At 58.5% G+C, this 27,707-nt stretch overlaps 1 protein-coding gene across 4 annotated transcripts in view; it reads right to left on the bottom strand.

The window, feature by feature from the left end:
* GSG1L (GSG1 like) overlaps nucleotides 1–27,707 on the bottom strand; it is a 183,794-nt gene that overhangs the window by 29,125 nt on the left and 126,962 nt on the right. For all 4 annotated transcript variants that reach the window (XM_059692467.1, XM_059692469.1, XM_059692468.1 and 1 more), the window contains exon 4: nucleotides 10,991–11,102. In XM_059692467.1, the coding sequence (XP_059548450.1) occupies nucleotides 10,991–11,102 (112 nt within the window). The remainder of the gene's footprint in view (nucleotides 1–10,990; nucleotides 11,103–27,707) is intronic.

Raw genomic sequence — 27,707 nt, 5'->3', positions numbered from 1 at the left:
AGCTCTGCCGATCTGTGACTGACAGCTGTGGGGCACCAGCCTGGCCCCTCTAAGAACCGCCCCGTCCAGGGTGTGGCTCCACCCCCGGTCACAGATGATTGGATAAGGGCTGGACCAAAGCTATTTAATCAGATAATCCTTCCTCAAGATTCTAGTCCAATCTGGGATGTCTGAACCAGAGGGCTGGAAATTCAGAACCTGAGGATGGCTGGCCCGTGTGGCTCCGTGGTTGAGTGTTGACCTATGAACCAGGAGGTCATGGTTTGATTCTGGTCAGGGCACATGCCGGGTTTCGGGCTGGGTCCCCAGTGCAGGCCGTGCAGGAGGCAGCCAATCAATGACCCTCTTTCATCATTGATGTTTCTATTTCTCTCTCCTTCTCTCTTCCTCTCTGAAGTCAATAAAAAAATATTAAAATGAACCTGAGGATGGAGAACGAAGAAGCAGGCTTTTCCCTGGGATCCCATGGGCATACGCAGGTTGGTTTCGCCTGACCCTCACCCACTCTGTTCGGGGACCACTCCTCCCCCCCTCTCGGGCCATGCGGTTTGTGTGGGGCTGGCCTCACCCCCAGCCTTTAGGAGTGAGCACATGACCCAGGCCTGACCAATGAGAGTGTCGCTTCCCTTCGGCCACAGTAATTGGCTCAGGATGGGCATGTGACACCCAAGTCAGGCTGAGACTCACCCATAGGTCTTAAAAATAAATATCTTTATTGTTGAAAATATTACAGAGGGCCCCCTCTCTCCCCCATTGACCCCCTCCACCCAGCCCGGCCACCACCACCCCAGGCACTCACTGCACTATTGTCAGCCCAGGGCTGCTGCTGAGGTACCAGGAATGGGCTCAGCGTCCCCCCCCCCCCCCCGCCCCCGCGGCGATTTGAGCAGGGGAAGCTCCTGGGGACTGTCCACACCCAGCAACCTGAGAATGCAGCTGACCCTGAGGAAAGGAGGAGGGACAGACCCCTGCGCTAAGCAGTGTCCCCGGGCTTTCCAGGGTGGGAACCCAAATTCCTGTTTTGGATTTTTTTTTTTCCTTAAGGAATTGGGTTTCTGTCCGTGGCAACCAGAGGTCTTCTGCAATTACTTCCTATAAATCGCCCTTTTTGCGTAAGTTCGTTCGAAGGTGAATGTCTGTCCTTAGGACCAGGGAGCCTGCATTTCCTCACAGCCCTCCCCCACCCGCCCTTCTCTTGTGGCTTTTCCCTCTTATTTATTATTCTAGGTTTTTAAATTACACTTTTAACTTCAAGATAATTATAGGTTCACACGCTGCTGTAAGAGATGATGCAGAGATCCATGTGCCCTTTCCCCGGCTTCCCCAGCGGTGACATCTTGCAAATCCCGTGCGGGGTGCACCAGGGTCCCGGCAGGGGGACAGCCAGAGGCGACCCTTTCCGCCACAGTGGCCCGGCCCATAGCCACACCCACTTTCCTCCCAACCTCTGGCGACCACTCATCAGTTCATCCCTTCTGTAATTGGATCATTTCAAGGATATTATGGAATAGACGCACACAGTCTGTATGTCTGAGATCGGCTTTTCCACTCACAATAATCCCCCGGAGAGTCAGCCCAGGTGTGTGTTCAACCTCATGTTCCTTTATATGCACGCGTGTCTCCACATCCGGACCAGCATGGGGTGGTGTCATCCTTTTTTAAATTTATTTTTATTTATGTACTTATCTATTTCCCAATATGTTCTTTTTTATTTTTTATTTTTGAGAGAGAGGGGTGGCTTTTCCGTGCACGGGGCGATGCTCAGCCAACTGAGCCACCCAGCCAGGCCTGTCCTGGTTTTAGTCTGAGTTGCTCTGGGGGAACGTGTGGTGGCATCTCCCCGTGGTTCTCACTGCTTGGCCCTCACGGCTAATGGCGCTGAGCGTCTTTTCATTTGCTCACTTGCCACCTGAGAATCGTCTCCGGCAGAGCGTCTGCCCGTATTTCCCGAGCCCTTTGTCATCGTAGCTGTTTACCGTTGCGTTCTGGGCGTTTAGACACAGCCTGCAGGCCCGTCCTTCGTCAGATATGTGGTTTACAAATCTTTTCTTTCCGCTTGCAGCTTGTGTCTTCAACCCCTTACCAATGTCCTTCACGGAGCAAACGTGTTTAATTTTGATGAAATCCAATTATCAAATTTTTTCAATGCTTTTGATGTCAAGTCTAAGGATGCTCTGTCTAGGCCGAGATCCCAAAGATTTTTCTCCTCTTTTTCTAAGAATTTTATACGTTTCCATTTTAAATTTAGGTCTATGATGCATCTTGAGTTAAATTTTAAACAGGATATGAAGTGTAGATCAAGAATGATTTTTTACTTTTTTTGCCTATGAATGTCTAATAGCTCCAGTGCCATTTGTGAAAGGCTATTCTCACCTCCACTGAATGAATTTGCATCTTTGTCAAAAACCAGTTGGGCATATTTGTGCGGGTCTATTTCTGGATTCTTCATTCTGTTCCATTGATGTATCTGGGTGTCTATCTCCCCACCGACACCACAGTCTGATTACTGTAGCTATACAATAAACCTTCAAATTGGGTACGCTGATTTCTCCCACTTTTTCTTCTTCGTCAAAATTGTTTTAGCTATTTTAGTTTCCTTTGCCATTCTTTTGTTGTTGCTGTTAATCCTCTCCCGAGAATATTTTTCCATTGATTTTTGGAGGGAGTGGAAGGGAGGGGGAAAGACACGGAGATAGAAACATTGCTGTGAGGGAGACACATCGATTGGTTGCCTCCCACATACATTCTGACTGGGGCTGGAGATCGAGCCTGCAACTGAGGTACGTGCCCTTGACTGGAACTGAACCTGGGACCTTTAGTTGCAGGCTGAGGCTCTATCCAGTGAGCCAAACCAGGTAGGAAATTTTGACATTCTTAATAAATTTTATCATAATCTTGTCTATATCTATAAGAAATTACACTGACATTTTAATAGGAATTGCATTAAACCTGTATACGAACTTGTGGGGAATTGACATCTTTGTCATAAACATGGTATAGCTCTCCATTTATTTAGATCGTCTTTCATTGACATTTTGTAGCTTTCAGCCTCCAAATCCTGAAGGTGTTTTGTTAGATTTATTACCATGTATTTCACTTGTTTCAGTGTAAATGGTATTGTATGTTTAGCTTTGTCCAACTGTTCATTACTAGCTTATAGAATATAATAGATTTTCATAGTTTAATCTTGTATCCTGAGACAGTACTGAATTCATTTATTAGGTCTAGGCATTTTTTAAAAATATATTTTTATTGATTTCAAAAAGGAAGGGAGAAGGAGAGAGAGAGATAGAAATATCAGTGATGAGAGAGAATTATTGATCAGCTGCCTCCTGCATACCCCACACTGGGGACTGAGTCCACAACCCAGGCATGTGCCCTGACCAGGAATCAAACCGTGACCACCTGGTTCATAGGTCGATGCTCAACCACTGAGCCATACTGGCTGGGCTAGACATTTTTTTACATGTAGGTTTCATGGATTTTTCTGCATAGACAACCATGTTATCTGCAAATAGATATAGTTTACTTCTTCCTTTCCAATCTGTATGCCTTTTATTTACTTTTCATGTCTTATTGCACAAGCAAGAGCCTCCAGCAGCACATGGAGTATGAGTGATGCTCCCAATCTTAGATGGAAAGCATTTATCTTCACCACTGAGTACAATGTTAGCTGTCGGTGTTTAGGTAGATTCTCTTTATCATATTTTAAAAGTTCCCCTTTATTAAATTTTTTTAAAATAATATTTCCTGTTTTTCAATTGATTTCAGAGAGGAATAGAGAAAGAGCGCAAGAGAGAAACATCAATGATGAGAGAGAATCATTGATAGGTTGCCTCCTGTACACCCCCTGCCCTGCCCCGGCCCCGTCTGCTGAGGATCGAGCCTGCAACCCAGCCATGAGTCCTGACTGGGAACAGAACTGCTGACCTCTTGGTTCATAGGTCAACTCTTAACCACTGAGCCACATCAGCCAGGTGAAAGTTCCCCTCTATTTAGAAAACTCAAGAGGAGAGTAAAATTTTCTTTCTTCTTTCCTGCTGTTCCAAGATTGCTTCTTTAAAAAGAATCTTTTTTTTTCTGTTTAGAGAATGTCTTTTTGCCCTTCTTTTAGGGTACACCTGCTGGCAACACTTTTTTTTTTTTTTAGTTTTCCTTCACCTGAGAATGTCTTGATTTCCCCTTCCCTTTCCCGGAGGATATTTTTGCTAGAAACACAATGCTGAATTGACGAATTGACCGTTGTTTTCATTCAGCACTTGAAACATGCGGTGCCACCTCCTTCTAGCCTCCATTGTTTCTGATGCAAAACCCACCCTCATTTAGGTTAGTCTTCTATGGTTAAGGTACTGCTTCTCTCCTGCTGCTTTCAATATTTTGTTTTCTTTGACTTTAGTCTTTAAGTTTGACTACAATGTATGGATTTCTTTGGGTTTATGTTTATCCTGTTTGGAGATTCCCTCCACTTCTTAACTCTGTACCTTTATGTCCTTTAAAATTTGGGGGAGTGTCCAGCCTTTATTCCTTTGAGTGTTTTTATCCTCCTCTCTTCTTCCAGAACTCCAACGCTAGATCTTTTGTGATAGTCCCAGGGTCCTTGAGGTGGTTTTCACTGACCCAGGTGGGAAGATGGTTTTATTACTGCTGGGCAGGGTGGGAGCTCTGGCTCCTGAGGCTCTGCGGACCCCACCCCGCCTCACTGCTCTCTCCAGTGGCCTCCGCTGGCACCACAGGGACGGGGAGGCACCTGCTGAAGATCCTGACTCCATCACTCCTCTGATACCACCCACGCAGGGAGGGGGAGTGGCGCCCACCCAGGGTGCAGCGTGAAAACCTCGGGGCCAGAACACCTGCTGGTGTTTGCAGCTGGCATTTCTGAGCTGGTGCAGTCGGGTAGGTGGGGGGGGTGGCCTGGTTTTTTGAGCCAAGAGCAGAGCGGACACTGTGGGGAGGAGAGGGGAGGTGAGGAGGGGGTGGCTGTCAGCCACTCTATCCTCTGGGAGCTGAGGGCAGGGCCGGGGGCGCTGGGGGCACAGACTCAGAGACGCAGGGATGCCAGGAAGCCCATCCCAGGCCCTGCTCAGCGGGAAGACTGACTGATCACTCATTGGCCAGCCCTCGTTCGCCTGCAGGCCAGACGGGCGCAGGGTCGCTGTGCAGAGCACCGGTGTCCAGGCCACCCGGAGGCCCTAGGCTGATGGAATCAGGAGCTGATGACCGCAGGCCTGGAGCCGGGCTAGTCCATCCGCGGCCAGCAGGGCGCTCACATCTTTCCTAACCCACCCCGGTCTGGAGAAAAGGAGGCCCGGGTCACCGGCCTCAGGGGAGATGAGAAAGAACCAGAGCTCCCTGCTGACCACACAGCCGCTGAGTGGTGACACAAGCGAACACCTCGCCAATGGCTCTTGGGGCCAAAGATCTTCTAAGGTCACAGCAGCAAACCTCCCGTCACCACCCTCCAAGGGATCAACATGCCGAAATGCCAGCTAAGCCCAGCAGAGAGAGCAGGGCGTCCTGGGCCCCCAGAGAGTACAGGGCCAGTGTCCTGCTTCCCCAAGCTCCTGGAGACTGGGCAGTGGGGGAGGGGAGGGAAGAGGTAGCCGCGAAGCCACTGCACTCCACGCAGATGGGGCTCCAGAAACAAACGGAGAGGCACCACCCTCCCGGGACCTGGCCCAACGTGCTGCTCTAATGCTGTGTGACCTGGGCCAAAGCGCGTCACCTCTCTGTGCTTCTAGCTCATGTATGCCACAAAGTCCCACCCTCAGTCTGCAGAATGAGTGCTCAGGGTTTCACTGTGTGTGCCGTGGTGAGAGGGGTCCCTTTTCCACCCATCTCCACGTTGGGGATCAAGCGCAAAACAGAAGCACAAAGTGACTAGCTTTCTGCTCTCCCGCCATCACCAGGAAAACTGACATGTGGCTATTCCAGTTCCCACAGGGTCAGGTGGATGACTAAGTGAGGAAAGTGTAAGTGTCAGGCAACAGGGATTGGTGGGGACTGGGGCGAACTGGAGGGCAGATGCAAGTTAGGCACGGACGTAGCTTCTAATGGTCAAGGGAAGCTAGAGGCCTGAATTTTTATGTAAAATGTTTACCTTTTTAGATGTTAAACACAAATGCGGACATTTAAATAACACTGTGGCAGGCCAAGCCGATCACTGGCAGGCAGGGTTCAGCCCTGGGCTGTCTGTAGTCTGCAGCCTCTGAGGCCATTGTGTGACTTGGGCCTTTGCCTTTTCTGAGGCTGTGCCCTGTCCAGCCGGTGGGCCTGGTGCCTCCTCCGAGGGCGTCAATGGCAGGACTATCAGCTCAGGTTCGGAAAGCGTCTCCCGCCGGGCCTGGCACAGAGTGGGTGGCACCAAGCTTAGTTTTATCCTGCTCCCAGGGGCTGGGGAGGGGGCTTGCCTTGGCATGGCCACAGGGAGACCTGGAGAGAGCTGAGACTCAGAGCTGCCAGGAGCAGGCAGGCAGGAGGCTGGAGGGTCCGGAGCTCAGGGCGGGGATGGGGCTCCCAAAGCTCAGGCAGGGCCAAAGGAGGCGGTGGGGGAGTGAGGGGAGACAGCAGCCAGGGCTGGGTCCTAAGCAAACACTGAAGTTCTGGGGGCTAAGGCGAGCAGCGAGTCCGGTGGGGGTGGGGGTGGAGCCTGGGGAGCCAGGGATGGGGGCTGCTTGCCATGGGATGCCATGCTCCTGGAGATTTGGGCCACATGCCTCGCAACAAGCAAGGCCCAATGTCACTCCACGTGTGTAATCGCTGCCCCTAGTCGAGCACACACTGCACACAAGCACTGGAGGAGCTTGGCCCCACAGTCCTCACAGCCGCCCCCCGGAACCTGCGCTACCCTGACCCCTCCTCCAGAGAGGAGCAGCTGAGGCTTGTCTTAATGCCACATTCCCCGGGCACGTCCCCGTGCTGTGTGCCCACGGGCGTGGCTTCCCGTAGTCCTGGCGGTAGCTTGTCTCCAACGAAGGCCCCATGAGCCACCGCTCCTGGGCTGGGGTTTTGTGCAGCCCCTTCTCCTTGAATCTGGCCCCATCACTTGCTAGGGACGCCCGGAGCAAGGCTATAAGATGAACCTGTAGCCTCCGCTAGGATCTCTGGGAACCCTTGCTCCCCGCAGGGGCCCAGACACCGTGCTGGGGCAGCCGCTCCACTGACAGCCCCAGGGGAGCCCCCGGCGCCAGCCTCGCCACCTGCCAGCGCTGCCAGGGGCCATCTGCATGCCCAGACCGCCGACATCCGTCTGAGGCGTCACGGAGGGCCCCGCGCCAGGCCCCCAGCTGAGCGCAGCCAACCACGGAGCCGTGAGAGATCATCATGAGTTTCCACTGTGTGTCGGGTTTGCATCCATAGAGAGTGGCAGCACGGCTCACAGGCTCCGTGGGGCGCACTCAGGCCGTCCCGTGTCACAGCTGAGGACACTGAGGCACGGGAGGGGGCGTGGCTTGGCAGGGTCCACAGCAGGTGAAGGTCAGAGGCAGGATCTGCGCTAGAGGCCACCCTCCGCCAGCCGCCCCCGCTCCCCTCGCCCAGCACTGCGCAGCGGCGTGAGTGAGGCCTCGCTAATGGGTTCGGTCAGACTCCTCACCGCACCTGCACCTGCACCTCCCTGAGCAGCGGCCCTCCCGGCCGCCCAGCCGGCACGGCGGAATGCTCGGCCCTTCCCGCTGGGCCCGTGACGGAGGCCGGGCCTGTCTTGCCTTGGAGCTGTCTCCTCGCGGCCGCCTGGGGCTCTGGGGCCAGAATTGTGACAAATGGCCTCACACATATTAAACTAGAGAGATGACACCGCAAGGCCCTGCCAGGCCCCAGATGCGAGGCATGAAAAATGGGGCTGGTCCATCTTGCGGGCCTCGGTGACAAGGAGAAATGGGTCAGCCCTAATAGGGGCTACACGTCGGGCCCCCGTCTTAAATAAGTCCAATGGGAATTCACTGCCCCTTGGGGGCGGGGCAGCCCTTGGGGAGCAGCGGAGCCGGGCAGGAGACTCGGCTTGGCGGGAAAAGGTGCCCGTGGCCGACTCCTGCAGCTCGGGTCTCGGCACCGAGTGCCAGGGTGGAGAGCCAGGGCTTTGGGAAAGAGAGGCCGGTGGGAGGAGGCGGTTCAGAGTCCTGGGCCGGTGACCTAACCTTCCTGAGCCTCAGCTTCCACATTTGCAACATGGGGTTACTGTCCGTGTTACATTTCAGATCGGTAACGGTAACATCAGAAGAGCATGTGCACGCGTCAAACAGTGCGGGAGGCGCACAGGAGCGGTGTCTGTCCCCATCATCTCCCCGGCCGCACCCAGGGGCTGAAAGCAGGGGTCTGGAGCCCCCACCTGGGCCCGCCCCAGCGCCGCCACCCACAGGCAGGTCCCCTGGACGCCGCCCTGCAGCTCCCCTGCCTCCGTCACTCCACTCCCAGCACGGCTGTGATGACACACCTGTGCTCCCTGCACGGAGTCAGCACCCACAACTGTTCTCTCCCCTCCTGTCTCCCTCCCTAGCGCGGGGTGACTACCTCCCAAGGTGAAGGTCTAAGGAGGAGCTGCTGGTGGGAAAGGAGGGATGGGTAAAGGGAGTCAGAGCTTTAGCTGGTTCCGCTGTCACGGGTCTCCTTAAAGGGGATCAGGGGTGGTGTTGACGGGCCAGGGTCCCTTTAAGGGGGCAGAGCCATGCAGGGGGAGGGGATGTCGCGGGCGTCCCCAGGGTCTGCACTGGGTCTGTCTCAGGCATCGCTCTTCCTGACAGCCGACCACCTTTCCCTGAGGTGCCCTCTCACCTCCCCGGCTGCCGTGCCCCCTCCCGGCTCACTGTCCATCCCTCCTCTGACAGCTTTCCTGAGCAAACCCTCCCTGGGCCTCCTGCCAGGAGCTGTGTGAGTGAGCCCTGCTCTGTGTTCCCACCGTGGTGTGTGGTGACCTCCCCATGTACCCCCTCGTCTCCCAGAAGAGTCCACATCATTGCACAGAGCACAGGTCACTCATCTCAATGCCCCTGCAGTGCTGTCCTAGCACTGCTGTACCCCCATCCCGCCCCCCCATACACACACACACACACACACACACACACCAGGAGAGCGGCCGGCCCGTAAGTGCTCAGTGAGTACGTGTTGAATGACCGAGTGGGTAAATGGCTCAGCCACCAGAGGCAGACGGAACCCCTGGGCACTGGGCAACTGCGGTCAGGGTCTCTCCAGCACACACTCCTTCTGATAACAGCCCCCCCCCACCCCCAGGTTTCCTCTGGGGGACCCCCCCCTCCTCTCTCTGTCCAAGGGTTTGGGTGGGGCCAATAGCATGTGACTCAGGCCAGGCCAATGAGAGCAGCCCTGTCTCCTCAGGGTCTAAATCACTGGTTGAAGGATGGTCACATGACTTAAGCCAAGCCCGAGAAAGGCAGAACCCGGGTCTGGGCTGGAAAGGGTGTGAGGACGGCCTCTCTCTGCTGGTCCTGCTGCATTTGTAGGGTGAAGGCCTGGAACTGAGCGTGGTGACCCTTTGTGCCACCACTTGGGGGAAAGCTCCTGGTGAACGAAACCAACACAAAGGGAATGGAGGCAGAGAAGAGGGGGAGGATGACAGTCGCTAAGGAACCAGCTCATCACCTGGAGCCAGCCGCGCCTGAAGCCGGCGTTTCGGTAGCTCACCCAGCACCCAGGCCACCCGCTCGCCATTCGAGAGTCTAACTCATTTGCAGCCCAGACACGGGCCTGGTCAGCTGAGCCATTAGCTCGTGACACTCCCCGTTGTGGTGGTGGCTCAAGAGAGAAAGTGGCCTGAGTTGGGCTCATGGGAGGGAGGCTGGGGACTGTAGTGACTTTGGGGAAAGGGAAGCCCCCCATTCCCCAGCCCTGTATGTGAAGGAGGAGCTTTCTCACCGTCCCTCCCCCCTCAGCCCCCCGCCCCCCGGGAGCCTGGCCAGGAGTGGAGTCGGCATGTGGGGGGCAATGCTCAGTGGCCACAGAGGGGACACTCAGCCCCGTGACGTCAGCGACGCTGGTCAAACGGGTCCTGAAGTCCACACACAGCTACGCTCCCCATGTTCGGGAACCCGTGCTTCCTCATTGCTCAGGCGAGTGTGGGTGGGGTTTCCCTTGTGACAAGCCATGCCCCCTCTGGTCCCCAAGCACTAGTACAAACCCCTGTTTACTCAGCGAGGGAGCCCACCACTCACAAGCAAAGGGATCCTGGCTGGTTCTGCCTTCGCACACCGTGCTCTGCGGTTCGGAGCCCTCACTGGGGTCCTCGCACCCTTGGGACCACCCAGCACCCCCCACGGCTCGCCCACCTCAGGTCTCGCCAGCTTCCACCTCCACCTCCACAGCCTCTAAGACAGGGGCTGGCCCTATCTGGTGTGGCTCAGTGGATAGAGCGTCGGCCTACGGACTCAAGGGTCCTGGGTTCGAGTCCAGTCAAGGGCATGTACCTTGGTTGCGGGCACAACCCTAGTAGGGGCTGTGCAGGAGGCAGCTGATCGATGTTTCTCTCTCATCGGTATTTCTAACTCTCTATTTCTCTCCCTTCCTCTCTGTAAAAAATCAATAAAATTTATTTTTTTTTTAAAAAAAAAGACAGGGGCTGGCAAACTTCCCCTGTAAAGGGCCAGACAGTAAATATTTCAGGCTTTGTGGGCCGCCACCTCTGTCCCTGCAGCGGGAAGGCAGCCGTAGACTACATATCAATGAAGCGCGTGGCTGTGTCCCAATAAAACTTTATTTATGGACACTATACATTTGAATCTCACATAATTTTCACATTTCACAAAAGATTCTTCTTCTTTTGATTTATTTCCAAGAATTTAAAAGTGTAAAAACCATTCTTAGCTTGAGGCTGATTAAAACGATAGTGGGCCCGATCCGGTCCACGCGGCAGACTTTGTCTACCCTTTGGACTCCGGGCTCACCCCCCTTCCCTCTGCCCGCCCACCCCCCCAAAACCTGGGCTGAGCTGCTGAAGTCCCAGCATGCCTCGGGCCTCTTGTGTCTGAAGGTCAAAGCCACTTACCAGAAGGACCACCCGTAGTCCCAGGAATGGGGCCTCCAGTCCTCAGGGCCGAGGCTCACGGTGACCTGGAACACCTGCGTGTACATCATGTGGGCGACCATTCCCAGGAGGCCTGTGGGGGAGCAGAGAGGGAGTCAGCAAGCAAGGTGAGGCTGTGTGCACCCCAGGGGTCGGTGCGTGGTTTTCTGCGGCTCACAGTCAAGTCTGTGAGCCCACGGGCTGGGAGAGCTTCTGTTCCAGGGTCTGAGCGAGAGCCCCTCCCGCACATCTCCCCGCAGGGCACCTCCCTCCTCTGAGCCTCAGCGCTTTCCACTCCCGGATGAGAATGTGACAGCTGAGCGGAGGGGGGTAAACCAAGGAGCCTCCGTGCCTGGTGCCCACTGGGCACGCTCATAAACCCAGGCCGCGCCCCCGTGTGGATGCGGCGACTGGAGCCCTCACGGTGCCATGGTGCACAGCCGACTGGCACGGACCCGACTTGCAGAGGGAGCGACACGGTACCGAGGAGGGAAGGGGTCGCTGGCAAGAGGAAGAAGGGAGCCAGGGATGCGGGATGCGTATGCACTTACTGTGGCCAAGCACCCTGTCCAACCCTCACTTCCGTTTTTGCCTCTTTTGATCTTCATAACAACACTTTGAAGTGCCTGGCCCTGATCATGGAACTTCCTTCAGGGGCTCCGGCACCTGTGTCTCCGTCCAGCCGCCTGGCCCAGGCCTGATGGGCACAGAGCACAGAGGCGGGGCCTGTGCTCCGGGCTGGTGTCAGCCTCGCGTGGACACTTCCCCTGCTCTCTGACCCCAGGTGAGGGCTGCCCTCCAGGGCTGCTGGGGGCACTGAGGCAGGACATCCAGGGGGAGGTGACACACAGGTGCCGAGTCCCGTCAGGAGCCCCAGAGGCTCGGCACCCCCCAGGCTCTCTGTGCCAGGCCTGAGGACACCGAGACCCCATCCTGAGCTGCCCGCCCCCCCCCCCTCCCCCGCCTCGGCCTTGCCTCTGTGGGAAGGAGGACGAGGGGGCAAGCCTGCGGATAGCTTTGTTTATTTCCTTGACACCGTTTTTTGGTGAACTTGCATGGGATGCCTTGATAATGAGGTGCCATATTTAATGTGTCCCATCAACTGATGGCATTGAAGTTGCCTCCAGGATTTTGCTCTATAAGCAATGCTGCAATGAGCTCCTTCTCGCGGGCCAGTGCTGGAGATGATGAAACGCTGACGATCTCGCCCATCGCACGGTGAAACACGCAGCCCGACATTGCTCTACGTCTCATATTTCCCTCATTGCTAGTGAGCCTGGGCATCTTCACGTTTGTTAACATTTCTGTTTCTTCTTCTATGGATTTGCCTGTCTGTATCCTTTGTCAGCTTTCTTTTTAAAAATCCTTTTTCATGATCACGTGGTAGGAATTGTTTGTAGGTCTTGGGTACTAATCCCGTCTGCTGCGTGGACTCCACATGGTTTCCTGCTTGTCTTTTCCCAGTACCGAGGCCTCCTTTGTTAAAAATAGACTCTATTTTTAGAGCAGCTTTAGGTTTGCAGAGAAACTGAGCAGATAGTAGAGAGTTCCCATATGCCCCCTCTCTCCGCCCCACAGTCAGTGGGGTTCATGTGTTACAATTCATGAACCAGTACTGAGGCATTTTTAAAAATATATTTTTATTGATTTCAGAGAGGAAGGGAGAGGAAGAGAGAGACAGAAACATCAATGAGGAGAGGGAATCATTGATCGGCTGCCTCCTGCACATTGGACCGAGCTCGCAACCCAGGCATGTGCCCTTGACCAGAATCGAACCTGGGACCGGTCGGTCCGCAGGCCGATGCTCTATCCACTGAGCCGAACCAGCCAGGGCTTGCGGCATTGTTACTAACTAAATCTACGGTGTACATTTGGCCCACTGTTGGTGCTGCACGTGCTGTGAGTTTGGACACTTGTATAGAGACAGGGACCCCAGTCCTGTGCCCAATAGGCTCCGGGCCCTAAAATCCCCGTACCCCACCCTCCTCCCTCGCTCCCTCCTCCCAGCCCGGGCGGCCACTGATCTTCTCATGGTCTCCGTAGTGTTGCCTCTTCCGGAACGTGGGATTGTTGGGATCACAGAGTGGCTTCTCCCACCCAGCGATGTGCGTTTCGGTGCCGCCGTGTCTTTCCGTGGCTCGCTGGCTCATCGCTGTTTGGTGCTGAATGACGCTCCCCCGTCGGGGTGCACCTCAGCTCATCCCCATCACCCGCTGAAGGGCACCTTCGCTGCTTCCAGTTTGGGGTGATTGTGAATAAGGCTGCTTTGGTCAGACATCTTGACATTTGATGTAGTCAGACCCATCCGTCTTTCCCTTTTTGTTTTTTTTTTTAATATATTTTATTGATTTTTTACAGAGAGGAAGGGAGAGGGATAGAGAGCTAGAAACATTGATGAGAGAGAAACATCGATCAGCTGCCTCCTGCACACTCCCTTCTGGGGCTGTGCCCGCAACCAAGGTGCATGCCCTTGACCGGAATCGAACCTGGGACCCTGGAGTCCGCAGACTGACGCTCTATCCACTGAGCCAAACCGGTTAGGACACGTCTTTCCCTTTTTGGGTTGCACTTCCTGTGTCTGACTTAAGAAAACCAACACCATACACAGAGTCGCCTATATTTTTCAAACATACTTACAGCTGTTTGTTTAATTCCTCAGGGAATTTATCTTAGTGACTGTGAGGTAAGGATCTAGCTTACCTTTCTTAAATGAATCACTAATTGCTTTGAGCCCTTATAGAATCAACTACCTTTCTCCACTGATTTTATTTTATAAATATGTTTTATTGATTTCAGAGATGACATGAGGGAGAGAGATAGAAACATCAATGATGAGAGAGAATCATCGATTGGCTGCCTCCTGCAGGCCCCACACTGAGGATGGAGCCCGCAACCCGGACGTGTGCCCTGACCAGGAATCAGACCATGACCTCCAGGTTCACAGGTCAGCCACTGAGCCTCGTCAGCCGGCTCTCCACTGATTTTAAACGACACTTTCACACCCTATTCCACTCCCACATCTACACCAGCCTGTTTCCTCTCTCAGCATCCTGTTCCCGTGTCAGCGCCGCACTGTTTTAATTATGTAACTTACGGTCCAGTCTGTCGCTGCCCAGGTCTCACTCCCTCTGCAGCTGCCCCTCCCTAGGGCTCTGCCCCTTGGCAGGACCCTGACCCCTTCCTTCGCCCCCACCAGTCCTTCCTGAGGCCTGGACCTCGCTCTCCAAACCGCAGTTGTTGCAGCTTCTTCGGTTTCTTCCTCACGGTGCCCGGCCAGGTGCTCTTTGAGTTATTTGATCTCTCAGTGCCTCTGTCTTCTCATCTATGGAATGGGGACAGGAGCTGACACTGGCCGTTCCAATGAGCACCCGCTAAGGAACTGGAACAGTCACGGGAACACCCCCTCCTGATGTCAGGACAGGGGGACAGCACGGCATTTTCCTGCAAGATCTCTCAGCGGGACCCAGGAGCTGGACCGGCCTGCTGGCAGGCTAATTAATTTTCTCAATTGTTGGTATAGAAAAGCATCGATTTCTCAATTGAATCCATTTATTCCCAAATCTGAAAGGCCATGCTTTAAGAAAATCCAATCAATGAAATTGCAATTGGTGAGAGTCTCGAATTGCATTTTAAAGACTCCTCTTGGGAAGTCCGCCGCCTGCCCATGTGCTCTGGACGCTCACACACCGACAGCCACGTGTGCCACCGACCGTCAACGGAAAGGACCCTTTTCAACTCCTCTGGGTTAAACAATGGCACGTTGATGAGCGACGGGACCTCCTCACTGAGGGGCCCTGAATGAGTGAGGCTCTCCTGCTGGGAGGCTTCCCGGGGAACCCCCACCGGGGGTCACGGTGTAAACCCCTCCTCCCTGAGCTTCGGGACTCATCCCACTCCTGACACCAGAAATGGAGCTCCCAGCCTGTAGGTGGGGGGACCCTGGGGAGCATGGGGAGGGGGGATGTTGGCCAGGGCTCAGACCTGGGCTGCACCCGGTGCCACCCAGAACCCAGAGCTGGAAGAGCTGTGGCACTCCCGGCCCTGCCCGCACTGGCTACCCTGAGGAAGAGAGGCTGGGGTGGGGCCAGAAGTAGGAGACTGTCAGGAGGGTCAGGGGTGAGCCTGGAGTAGAGCAGAGGTGAAGCAAAGGGAGAAAGAGGGTCTAGTTCCCACTCTGTATGACCTCCCCTTTCTGTGCCTCAGTTTCCTCAGCTCTAATATGGGGCTCATAACAGCACCGACCTCGCAGATTGGTATGAGGCTTATACTTGAAAAGCACTTAGAACTGTGCTTGGCATCATAAGCCCCACAGAAGTGTTTCTTGAATGAATGAATGAATGAATGAATGAATGCGTGCCCGAGGCTCACTGTGGGGCCTGCTAGACCAGCACCTGGCCAGGACCTGGCTCACCACGAGCGCTCACCTGTGTTTGTTGAATGGATAGGTGGCTGCTGGGTGCAGCAGGCCGGGGTTAAAGGTCTCGTCTGGAATATGGGGCTGAGTTAGGACGGGGCCAAATTCAAACGCTTTAGAGAGCAAATGTCGGTCATCATTCCTGTATTTACTTGTCACTCCCATCCCAGATACTATTCCGGGGGTGGGGGCGGGGGCGACACTGGGAGAGACAGCGTGTCCTGCTGTCACGGCCGCCGGTGCTCGTGGAGAGGCCCACGGGGAGCCATGATCTCACAAGAACAGTCCAGGAAGTGGGAAGGGCTGTGGTCAAGAGAAGACGGGCCAAGCACCAGCCAGCTCCAGGGCCGCGGGGATGGGAGGCCAGGGAGGGCCTTCTGAGGCGGGGACACTGAGCAGAGGCTGGTGGGAGCTGGAGGCAGCCGCAGGGGTATGGGGAGGGGGCAGGACACAGCCTACTGTCTGGCGAAGGGAAAGAAGGCACCGCAGAGTGAGAAAAGGGAGGTGGACACGGCAGGGCCGGGCGCCCAGGACGCCCTGGACCACAGCGAGGAGTCTGGCTGCAACTGTAAGCGGGTGGGGAACCAGGCGGGTATGAGCGTGGGGCCAATTTCTGATTGTGCTGGTGACTCTGTGAAGAGGGAGGGTGGGGGCGGGGCCAGGAGGTGGCTCCGTGGAGAGGACATTCCGGCCCAGCTGCTCCGGCTGAGACTGGACTCCTGGCTCCGGGGCAGGCTTTGAAGGCGGGTCCGCAGGGCCTGCCCAGGGGCCGGCCGTGGCCACCCGGAGTCTAGGGGCCTTCAAAGGCTGTGGTTTGAGCTGCTGAGCCGATGATGATGCCACTTACTAAGATGAAGAAAATGTCTGAGTGGTAGAACCCCCTTTGGGCTGTATTTGTGAGAAATGCCTTTTATCTCCACGAAGAGATACTAGCGAGCAGGGGGGTGGCAGGTGTGGGTCCAGGAGCAGCCAGGCTGAGGTTGAGCTGCCTGAGTCCCTGGCCTGTGGAGGTAGAGCTGGAGGGCGACCTGGAGGGCCCCTGGGGAGAGGCGTGGGAGGGGGAGAGGGCCCCTGGGGAGAGGCGGGGGAGGGGAGAGGGCCCCTGGGGAGAGGCGGGGGAGGGGAGAGGGCCCCTGGGGAGAGGCGTGGGAGGGGGAGAGGGCCCCTGGGGAGAGGCGGGGGAGGGGAGAGGGCCCCTGGGGAGAGGAGTGGGAGGGGGAGAGGGCCCCTGGGGAGAGGCGGGGGAGGGGAGAGGGCCCCTGGGGAGAGGAGTGGGAGGGGAGAGGGGCCCTGGGGAGAGGCGTGGGAGGGGAGAGGGCCCCTGGGGAGAGGCGTGGGAGGGAGAGGGCCCCTGGGGAGAGGCGTGGGGAGGCCCTCCGGGGAGCTGGGTCAGCAGTGGGAAGGGCCAGCAGAGGAGGCAGGAGAGGTCCGGCTGCAGAAGGAACGGGAGACACGTGTCAGGAACAAGGGGGGCCCTTCAGGTCAGAGATGAGGCAGAGAAATGACTGCTGGGTTTGCCACATGGAGGGCCTGGGGCAGAGCCTGACCAGAACCAGCTGAGCAGAGGAGGAGATGAAACGCCCAACACTGATGGGAAGACTTCCCAGCGTCTGTGGAGAAGCAGAAGGGGGGGGTCAGAGCTGGAGCAGCCCAGAGGGGTGTGAGGAGGGAGACAGGGAGACCCTGACTCAGAGAGAGGGAGCAGGGAGGACGGGTGGGGAGGGCCAGAGGGTAACATACTTAGAGCTCAGGAGAGAGGCCAGAGGGTTGGGGGTGGAAGACAAGGGGCTGCTTCTGCTGGAGCCGGGCAGCCTGCCCCGGAGCAGGAGGGACGGTAGGTGCTGCAGAGCCCAGCACTGGGCGGCCCAGGGAGGCCCGGCCACCGAGAGCCAGAGGGCAGGTGTGGGAGGTGGGGAGGAAGGCAGGTGTGGGAGGTGGGGAGGGAGGCAGGTGTGGGAGGTGGGGAGGGTGACAGGTGTGGGTGGTGGGGAGGGAGGCAGGTGTGGGAGGTGGGGAGGGAGGCAGGTGTGGGAGGTGGGGAGGGAGGCAGGTGTGGGTGGTGGGGAGGGAGGCAGGTGTGGGAGGTGGGGAGGGAGGCAGGTGTGGGAGGTGGGGAGGGAGGCAGGTGTGGGTGGTGGGGAGGGAGGCAGGTGTGGGTGGTGGGGAGGGAGGCAGGTGTGGGAGGTGGGGAGGGAGGCAGGTGTGGGAGGTGGGGAGGGAGGCAGGTGTGGGAGGTGGGGAGGGAGGCAGGTGTGGGTGGTGGGGAGGGAGGCAGGTGTGGGAGGTGGGGAGGGAGGCAGGTGTGGGTGGTGGGGAGGGAGGCAGGTGTGGGAGGTGGGGAGGGAGGCAGGTGTGGGAGGTGGGGAGGGAGGCAGGTGTGGGAGGTGGGGAGGGAGGCAGGTGTGGGTGGTGGGGAGGGAGGCAGGTGTGGGTGGTGGGGAGGGAGGCAGGTGTGGGAGGTGGGGAGGGAGGCAGGTGTGGGAGGTGGGGAGGGAGGCAGGTGTGGGTGGTGGGGAGGGAGGCAGGTGTGGGTGGTGGGGAGGGAGGCAGGTGTGGGTGGTGGGGAGGGAGGCAGGTGTGGGAGGTGGGGAGGGAGGCAGGTGTGGGAGGTGGGGAGGGAGGCAGGTGTGGGAGGTGGGGAGGGAGGCAGGTGTGGGAGGTGGGGAGGGAGGCAGGTGTGGGTGGTGGGGAGGGAGGCAGGTGTGGGTGGTGGGGAGGGTGGCAGGTGTGGGTGGTGGGGAGGGTGACAGGTGTGGGTGGTGGGGAGGGAGGCAGGTGTGGGAGGTGGGGAGGGAGGCAGGTGTGGGAGGTGGGGAGGGTGACAGGTGTGGGTGGTGGGGAGGGAGGCAGGTGTGGGTGGTGGGGAGGGAGGCAGGTGTGGGAGGTGGGGAGGGAGGCAGGTGTGGGTGGTGGGGAGGGAGGCAGGTGTGGGTGGTTGGAGGGTGGCAGGTGTGGGAGGTGGGGAGGGTGGCAGGTGTGGGAGGTGGGGAGAGGGCAGGTGTGGGTGGTGGGGAGGGTGGCAGGTGTGGGTGGTGGGGAGGGAGGCAGGTGTGGGTGGTGGGGAGGGAGGCAGGTGTGGGTGGTGTGGAGAGGGCAGGTGTGGGTGGTGGGGAGGGAGGCAGGTGTGGGTGGTTGGAGGGTGGCAGGTGTGGGAGGTGGGGAGGGTGGCAGGTGTGGGAGGTGGGGAGAGGGCAGGTGTGGATGGTGGGAGGGTGGCAGGTGTGGGAGGTGGGGAGGGAGGCAGGTGTGGGTGGTGGGGAGAGGGCAGGTGTGGGAGGTGGGGAGTGGGCAGGTGTGGATGGTGGGAGGGTGGCAGGTGTGGGTGGTGGGGAGGGAGGCAGGTGTGGGTGGTGTGGAGAGGGCAGGTGTGGGTGGTGGGGAGTGGGCAGGTGTGGATGGTGGGAGGGAGGCAGGTGTGGGTGGTGGGGAGGGAGGCAGGTGTGGGTGGTGTGGAGAGGGCAGGTGTGGGTGGTGGGGAGTGGGCAGGTGTGGATGGTGGGAGGGAGGCAGGTGTGGGAGGTGGGGAGGGTGGCAGGTGTCGGTGGTGGGGAGGGTCTGAGGATGGGGTAGGTGTGAAGCCGCCTTTGCAGGGAGCGGAGAAGCACAGACCCCGCAGAGGTGCGCATGGCCGGGCAGTGGGCACCTGTGAGCTCTGTGGGTGTGAAAGTGCGACCAGCAGGGGTGGGACTGCACGGCCAGAGAGCAGCCAGCCTGGGCAGAGCGGGGCCTCTGAGTCTGGAGGACGCTCCTGGGAGGGGCTGGCTGGTCCTGCCTGGTGACCCCCCTGAGGAAGGTGCCCCCTGGGTAGGAGTTGGAGCAAAGACACCCCACTGAGTTCAGGCCCCTCTGGCACAGGGCCCGCCTCTCTTGCGCAGTTTGGACGGATTATGCTAATGCCACGCTCCATTTAATTGAGGTGGGGGGTGGCTGATTAATTAATTTATAACAGAGCTATTTTTAAAGATGCTGTCTAAGCCATTACCCAGAACACAGAGTACACGCGTGTCTACACACACATCCTCGTGCACGCGGCAGCGTCTGGACCTGCCAACATCCCACGCACGTGGAGTCAGGACAGGACACGGGGGCTGGCCAGGACCGGGACGGAGCTGAGAGCAGAGCAGGCGGGCGGGTGGCAGCGTGGCCTCACACCAGCTGGTCACCCACACACTGAGCACCAGATACGTGTGTCAGGCCTCCTTGTGGCAGGGGTGGGGGGTGGGGCAGGAGTTGGGGGGTGCACTGGCCTTGGAATGCGGGGCTGAGCAGACACGGGGCTGCTGAGGGCCGGGCTGGGCCTGGGGCAGGACGTGGGTGTGCGAGCTGCGCTGGAGGCGTCAACAAGGCGCAGCAGGGAAGTTCTGAGGCCTCTGGGGGAGTTTGGACTTTATCCCCAGGCACCGGGCAGGATTGCGTAATGGTAAGAGGGGGCGGAAGGCCTCTCCCGCCTGCCTGTGGGGAGTGAGGGTGGTGGGAGCAGGGAGGCGGGAGAGGAGGAGGCGGTGGGCAGGTGCAGGGCGGGGGGCACAGGACACCTGGCCCCGCTGAGATGCGGGATACCCAGCAAACCGTGGGCACCGGAAAGCCCTGGCTCAGGGATAGGGGGAGACTCGGGGGCTGGGGGGCCTGGCCCAGTTAGCGTTGGCCCTGAAACCCTAAGGCTGATTTCATGACACCCGTCGCCGGGGCAGGCGGAGAAGTAGACCCCTTACCTGCGAACATCTGAAGTCCCCAGACCCAGTGCCCGCGGAGACCACGGCTGCCGCCCTCGTGCCCGGCCTCGGGGAGCGCACGTGGCAGCCCGCCCGCTTTCGCCCCCGGGAGCCGAGCTGCCGGTTTCGCTCGCCCAGATCTATTTTTAAAGAACAGGCTATTTTTAGACACTCTCTCGAGATCCCACAGCCTCTCCGAGTAGCATATTTCAGGGTTTAAAAAGTCCCTCCTTACACATAACCTAAATCTTCCCAGCTCCAATTTAAGCTAATTTCTTGCTGTGCCCTCTGAGGAAAGGGTGAGCGGTTGGCATCTTCTCAAGAGGAGGCTTTCGGGAGCTGAGCAATTACCGAGCCGCCCTCCGCCATCGGCAGCGCTGGCCCCTCGCTCCCCGCCCTCGAGGCCGCGGTCAGGCCCCTTGGGTCACCAGCCTCAGTCCTGTTCGGATTCTGCCCGTTCCTCTATTTGCCTTTTACAGTGAAGTGGCCCGAGTCAGAGAGGGCGTTTATCCTTTTATTATTTTAATATATTTTTACTGATTTCAGAGAGGAAGGGAGAGGGAGAGAGAGAGATAGAAGCATCAATGATGAGAGAGAATCATTGATCGGCTGCCTCCTGCACACCCCCAACTGGGGATCGAGCCTGCAACCCAGGCATGTGCCCTTGATCAGAATCAAACCTGGGACCCTTTGGCCTGCAGTCCGACGCTCTATCCACTGAGCCAAACCAGCTGGGGCAGAGGTGGCATTTAATGGGAGACCTCCTCACAGCCCAGCCTGTCTCCCCGGCACCTCCACCCAGCGCTGAGGCACTGAATAGGGGGGAGGATGGGGTCTGGAAGGCGTCAGGGGGCCAGCACCCAGTTCCCATGACCCCTGGGTAGCCCGGGGCAATTGGTGGTGGAATGGTTGTTTACATGAATAGGTATGTGTCCCCCCCCCCACCCCCCGCCCTCGGCATCCCCTGGGACCCTCCCTCACTTGGGTACCTAGATCTGACCTCGTGGCCTCGGGGCACAGCCGTGAGGGAGACTGACAGGAGCCGGTCCGTAGGGACCTGAGGAGCCGCCTGCGGGTCCATGGAAAGGCCAGCACAGCTGCCTTCTCTGCCCTCGGCCTGGACACCAGCACGCGGCTGCCCACGGGGGCGGGAGTGAGGGGAGGAGGAGAGGGTGGGGGTCCCAGGAAGAATGAGTCCAGCTCCGGAGTCCTGAGCGGGGCAGCCCCGAGGGGCCCCAGCCTCATCTCAAGCCCCTTCTAGAGCCTCCCCGGGAGCAAGGGAGTGAAGTTGCCCCGCAGTTTCCCTGTCCAGTCCGAGTGGACAGCGGACATCCTGGGACTGGGCAGCCCGGCTCTGTTCAGGAAGAGCATGTCCCCTGGGTCCCGGCCTTGATCCTCTGCGGCCCTTCCCAGGCCCAGCGCCCACTGCGATGGCCTCGGAGGCTGTGCGCCCAGCGTGGAGGGCGGCCCGCTCACCTAGAGGGTGGTGGGGGAGTACGTAAGGCAGGCTGGGGTCTCCCTCCGAGGCCCAGGGCAGAGGGGCTGGGCCTGGGCATGCACACACTCCCCAAGCCCAGCCCTGGCCTCCGCCCCCCGTGGCCCCCCCACCCACTGCCTTCCGTATCCAATCCCCCTGCTCTACCCCCACCACCCCCCCCCCCCCGGTCCACCAGCAGGGCCACGCCACCTGGACATCCAGCCTAGCCGCGGACTGGCCCGCCTCCCTGGGGAGCACCCTGGCCCTGGGCATGAGGGGTCCGTCTGCCACGCGGCCCCTTCCCAGCCCTGCCGCAGCCTCAGGTCCTGCGGCTCCACGGAGAGCCCTGAGCTCGGAGAGAGCAGGGTCTGGGGAGATGCCAGCCGCAAGCAGACGGCAGAGCAGAGGAGCCGCCCTCTCCCCAGCCTGAGTCCCTGCTCAGCTCTCCACAGGCCCCCTGGACACGACGGCCTGGGAGGGAGGGGACCAGGTCATTTACCCAAACCCAGCACACGTATGAGAGTGAAAGGGGCACAGATCACCTGGGCAACAGGGCACAGGCCCCAATAACGACGGCAGAAAAAACGAGTGAGGGGAGGAGCCCCAATCCCCCCAGGGACCTGGACACCGAGAAGGGTGCTGAGGAGCGGTCAGTGCCTGGCAGACCCGGCGGGCCGGGAGCAGCGTGCCCCCTCATTCACTGGTGTGTCTGCCAGCATCTGTGCGAGCCAGGCACTGTGCTACGGCTGGAGGGAGGGACCCACGAGACCCACGGGCCCTGGCCTCCTGACCCTCCAGCGGGGGAGACGGACAAGCAGGAAACCGCCAGGGCCAGGGGGTCAGGAGGTGGGAAGTGCAGGGGCCACAGGGACCCACACCTGGAGCCCTCAGGTCAGGGGTCAGGAGGTGTCCCTGGGTGGGACCTTCCGGAGCCTGAAGGGTGCGGAATGGTTGGCCAGGTCAGCGCCGCTGGCTCGGGGACAGCCCTCTGGGCGCCAAGAGTCTCAATCTCAGCGCTGACGTCTGGGCCAGAGCCCTGCTGGGCGCCTGTGCACTGCGGGGCGTGCAGAAGGCTCCCTGTCCCCCCCCCTTTAGATGCAGGGGCACTGCCCTCCCCTCCCCAAGTCAGACAACCAACGTGTCTCCAGGCAGCACTAAAGGTGCTGGTTGGGGGGGTGCAGGGGGCGGGGCGGGGGGAGCAGAGAGGGCAGAACCTCCCCTGCTGAGACCACGTTTTCGCAGTGGCGAAGCGTTTATTTTTACAGCTCCCTTCCAGGCATGGCGAGGGATGCTGGCTTTTCATTTCTGGTAGTGATCTGAAGTTTCCTTTCTGAATAAATTTAAGTTTCCAAAAAAAGTGAGTTATTTAGAGGAAAATGCTAAGTAAATAACAGCACATGGACTTGGCTGCAGTCGCGGAGGGAGGAGCACGGGACCGCAGTGTGAGAAACGCTGAGTCAGGGAGAGCGGGTGTGGGGGCCGGGGAACCGAGGGCTGTCAGAGCCCCAGGCCCCGAAAGAGCCCCGTGAGGCTGTGCGGGGTGGGGGCGCCCCTGGGGGGCGTCTCGGAGAGGCACCCCTGCCCTCTGCAGAGCGAGGCCGGCTTCGCCCGCCTGGCAGTGCTGCCTCTCCCGGGTTGGGCACCAGGGTGAGGAACTGGCTAGGCTTTTGGGCCCGTGTGGCAGGGGTACGTCTCTCTCAATCGTGCTTTGCCTTATTGTGCTGCCCAGGTAGTGCATTTTTTTTTTTTCTTACAAATTGTAGGTTTCAAGCATTTCGGCACCATTTTCCCAACAGGTTCAGATGCTGGAAATTAGCATTTTTCAGCAGTGAAGATTTTTAAACAAAACATTTTAAAATTAAGCTACGTACACTGTTTGAGGCATAATAACGTAACTCGTATGTGCTCCGAGGAACCAAAACCCGCGATATTCGCTCTATCGCCGCGGTCTGGAGCCGAGCCCCACTATCCCCGCGGCCTGCAGGTGAGGAAGCACGCGCTCGCATATGCAGTCAGCGGGGCGGGGGCGGCTCGCTGGGCACCCCATCACTCCGTCCTGGGCATGAGCTCACGGGGGCCACTGGGCAGCCTCTCTGTGGCTTTTTCTCTCTCTTTGTGCCTCCGTGTCTGTGTCTCTCTTTCTCTGTTTCCTTCTGTCTCTGCCTTTGACTCTTATAGTCCCTGTCTGGTTCTCCCCCCACCCCAAGTCTCTCTCTCTCTCTCATTCTCCCAGGAATACCGAGTTAAATGTGCCCAAGTTAAAGGCAGGACTATTCACTGTATTCAGGTCTCAAGCAGGGGCCACTTCGTCACCTCCCTTTGGCCTGGGAGGGACTCCGTCCTGCACAGAGGTGGCTGGGCTAGGCTCCAGGCACTCACCCAGCCAGCTGGCTCCTCTGCCGCAGCTGAGCCCTCCTAGGCAGCCTGAGAACATGCGTCCCAGGGCTGCCCTAACACCCTCCGCTCGCAGGAGCTGAAATGCAAATCCTGCTCTTCTGGCCATTTAGGCTTTAAGTGCTCCGAGCTTCCACACTCCCCTGAAGCAACCGTGCTACCATCCAATCCCATTCCCTGCCCGAAGCTGCCTGCGCACTCGGAAATGAGATGAGCGCCACCGGCTGCAGACCCTCCGGAGAGCAACACTTCTTCCGTCCCCTGCACCTCAGGGTGCACGGCACTGGGCACCCCTGGGCACCTCACAGTGTGTAAAGCACTGGGCACCCCTGGGCACCTCACAGTGTGTAAAGCACTGGGCACCCCTGAGCACCTCACAGTGTTTGCCAGTTGCTGGGGAGCAGAGGCAAGTGAGGGGTGGCTCTGCCGGCTCCGGGAGCAGACTGCAGCCCCCGAAGCAGCCCGCCTGCCCCCGCAAGGTTCAGCCGTGCAGCTGAGACTTGGCTGCAGTACCCCTGCCCCAGGCACACGCGGGGGCCAGAGGAAGACCTTGCCAGGTGACACGTGGGCTACATGGGGACGCCTGCGAGGCTGCCATCATGGAGCAGCGACGGTGCCCACCGGCCAGGCGTTCCGCACGCAGCATCTCGCGGGCGCTGCGCGGGAGCTGGGAGGGAGGAGCCGCTGTTAGGAGCCGCTGAGGCTCAGAGAGGCGCACGTGGAGGGCAGGTGGGCCAGCTCAGAGTGGGCGCTCTGAGCAGCTCTCTGCCGCCCCTCGGGGGCCCGGTTCTCCCGATGAATGACCCCGTCCGCCCTCCTGTGAGCCTGAGCCGCGGGAGAAGAGGTGTGGCGGAGCATGACAACGAGAAAAGGGAAATCTGGCCTGGGGAGGAGGAGGGCTGAGAGTCACCGAGGCAGCCCACGTGCCCGAGGAGAGCTGAGATCGGGAGGATCAGGTCAAACGCGGGCTCCTGGGTGGGGACCCAGACCTGCCTGCCTTTTCTGGTTGGCCTCATGTGGTCTCCACCCGCGCCCGAGCTCTCAGGCCCCACCAGAACTTGTAACATCCTATGGGCCGCGTGTGGCGTGGCTCTATCCAGAGGGAGGAAAATGAGAAGCCAGCAGCCCCTCAGTCCAGCCTCCCAGGTGCCCTGGCCCACCTGCCCAGACACTGCTAGCCTCCGCGTTTCTAACACTGGCCTGACACCTGCCCATCTTCTCTGCACAGCTGGCAACATCTGTATGGCCATCTAGCCTGGAAGAGACCACTGGGCTGGAGTCAGGCACAAGGTTTGAATATCGATTCTGCTTCCCAGCTGTGTGTCCACGAACAAGTCACTTACCATCTCTGAGCCCCTGTTTCCTCATCTGAAAAGAGGGGAGCATCGATACCTAGTCACATCCACTCATACAGCCAATATTCCTTGAGCACCTACTGTGTGCCAGGTTTTTTCTTAGTCTTGGGGGCACAGTAGAGAGTAAGACAGAGTCCTGACATTGCAAGTGGGGACACAGACAAGAAACATGTGCTTTCACGGCAGAAACAGAGTGAGAAGACAGTGTCTGGGGGAAGCTACTTCAGATGAGATCATTAGGGGAGGCCTCTCTGAACTTCAAGCTGGACTTCAAGCGGGGCCCCAAAGAATAAGGAGGAGTCAGGGGTCATTGAAAAGGTCAAGAGGAGTCCTGAGCAGAAGGAACAGCAATTGCCAGGCACTGGGATGGGGAGAAGAGCCAGTGTGGCCGGAGCTGGGCAGTGAGGGACGAGGGGCGTGTGGAGGTGGGGGAGGACCAGCTTGGGGAGGGCATGGGGTTTTATGCAGAACACAGCAGGAAACTACTAGATGTTTTAAATGACTTCCCCCACTTATAGACATACTAGAGGCCCAGAGCATGAAATCTGTGCATGGGGGGGGGGGTCCCCCAGCCCGGCCGCACCCTCTCTAATCCGGGACCCCTCGGGGGATGTCTCACTGCCAGACATCCCTCTCACAATCCGGGACCGAACCGCTGGCTCCTAACCGCTCACCTGCCTGCCTGCCTGATCGCCCCAACCCCTCTGCCTTCTGGCCTGATTGCCTCTAACTGCCCTCCCCTGCTGGCCTGATCGCCCCTTAACTGCTCCCACCTGTTGGCCTGATTGCCCCCTAAATGCTCTCCCCTGCTGGCCTGATCACCCCTAACCACCTCTGCCTCTGCCTCTGCCTCTGCCATCGTGGCTTTGTCTGGAAGGAGGACTGGATGACCGGAAGATGTCTGGTTGACTGGGTCTAATTAGCATATTACCCTTTTATTAGTATAGATTATACACTGTTATTAGTATAGATTATACACAGTCAGATTATACACAGAGCACTCAGCACATGCTTGACAAATGTTGGGTGACTCATGTGGTCTCTTTGCAGTGGGTCTCAGAGCCCCAGGCCTCTCCAGGCCTCATCATGTCAGCATGTAGCTCGGCTTTGGGAAGGTACTAGGGGGCAGCACCTCTCCTCCCAGGCCACGTGTCCTCTGGGCTCTGTCCTTTGGCAGTTCCGCCAGCCAGCCGGCCCTCCTCCCAGAGACAAATGGTGGCCAAGTGCAAACTCAACTCATTGTCTCAAAATAGCCATCAGCGAGTTTCCAAGTCCCGGGAAAGCCACAGAAGCTGCCATTGTGAGAAGGGTTTTCCAAGCGTGGAGAAGTGCCGCCAAGGGGAGTCCCTCAAGGCTCAGCTCAGAGATGCCAGGGCCACCTGCAGCAGCGGGACAGCGTCTGGAGGGAGCAAAGATGGGAGCCCGGGGAGACAGCCAGGGAGGGGACGCAGGCCCAAGCAGGCCCAGGGACGTCAGGGCATGGAGGACCCTCAGAGGGGCCAGCGCGAGGGTCAGCTCCTTGGAGGGGAATTTGCAATTGCTCTGAAAACTGAAAATGACTTTTAGACAGAGAGGAAGGGAGAGGGAGAGAGAAACAGCGACCGGTTGCCTCTTGCACGCTCCCCGACCGGGGATTGAACCCCCAACCTGGGCATGTGCCCTGACAGGGAATCGAACCCGCTACCCCTTAATGCATGGGACTGGGACGATGCTCCAACCCACTGAGCCCCTCCCGCCAGGGCCTGACGTTGGGTTTAAAGAGACTCGGCTTCCGTTGGGCTCGCCTTCTCTTCCCTGGACGCCCTGCGCTGGAAGAAGCGGGCACCATGCAGGGAGCGGTCTGGGCAGAAGCCGCCTGGTGTGGCAACGAACAGAGGCTCTCGGCCCCGAGGCCCGTGACGCGGCCACAACCAGGAAAGTGGTGGGTCCTTCAGGCCCAAGGGGGTGACCGAGCCCCGGCTGACAGCTTGACTGTGACTTCCTGAGAGGCTTGGAGCCAGATTTCAAACTAAGCTGCGCCCCACCCCTGAGCCCGAGACTGTGCGATGACACACAGCTGCAGCTTTAGGCTGCTCAGGCCTGGGGTAGCGTGTCACACAGCAGTAACCCCTCATTCAGCTTCTCTCGGGGCTCTGCTCACACGCTCCTCTGCCACAGGGCCTCCCTTATAGCCACAGGGGCCCCCATGATGACAGCACTCACCGCCACCTGATACGGCATTTGTACGTTTACCTATCAAATCTCTCCCCTGCTCGCACACCAGCCCCGAGAGCAGAAATGGTGTCTGTTCTGTTTATTGTGGTGTCTCCAGCGCCTTGAACAGCGCCTGGCAGACAACAGGGGCCCA

This window comes from Myotis daubentonii, chromosome 4 (genome assembly GCF_963259705.1).
Source record: "Myotis daubentonii chromosome 4, mMyoDau2.1, whole genome shotgun sequence".
In the NCBI taxonomy this organism is placed as follows: Eukaryota; Metazoa; Chordata; class Mammalia; order Chiroptera; family Vespertilionidae; genus Myotis; species Myotis daubentonii.
This window is presented reverse-complemented; position numbering and strand designations above follow the sequence as displayed.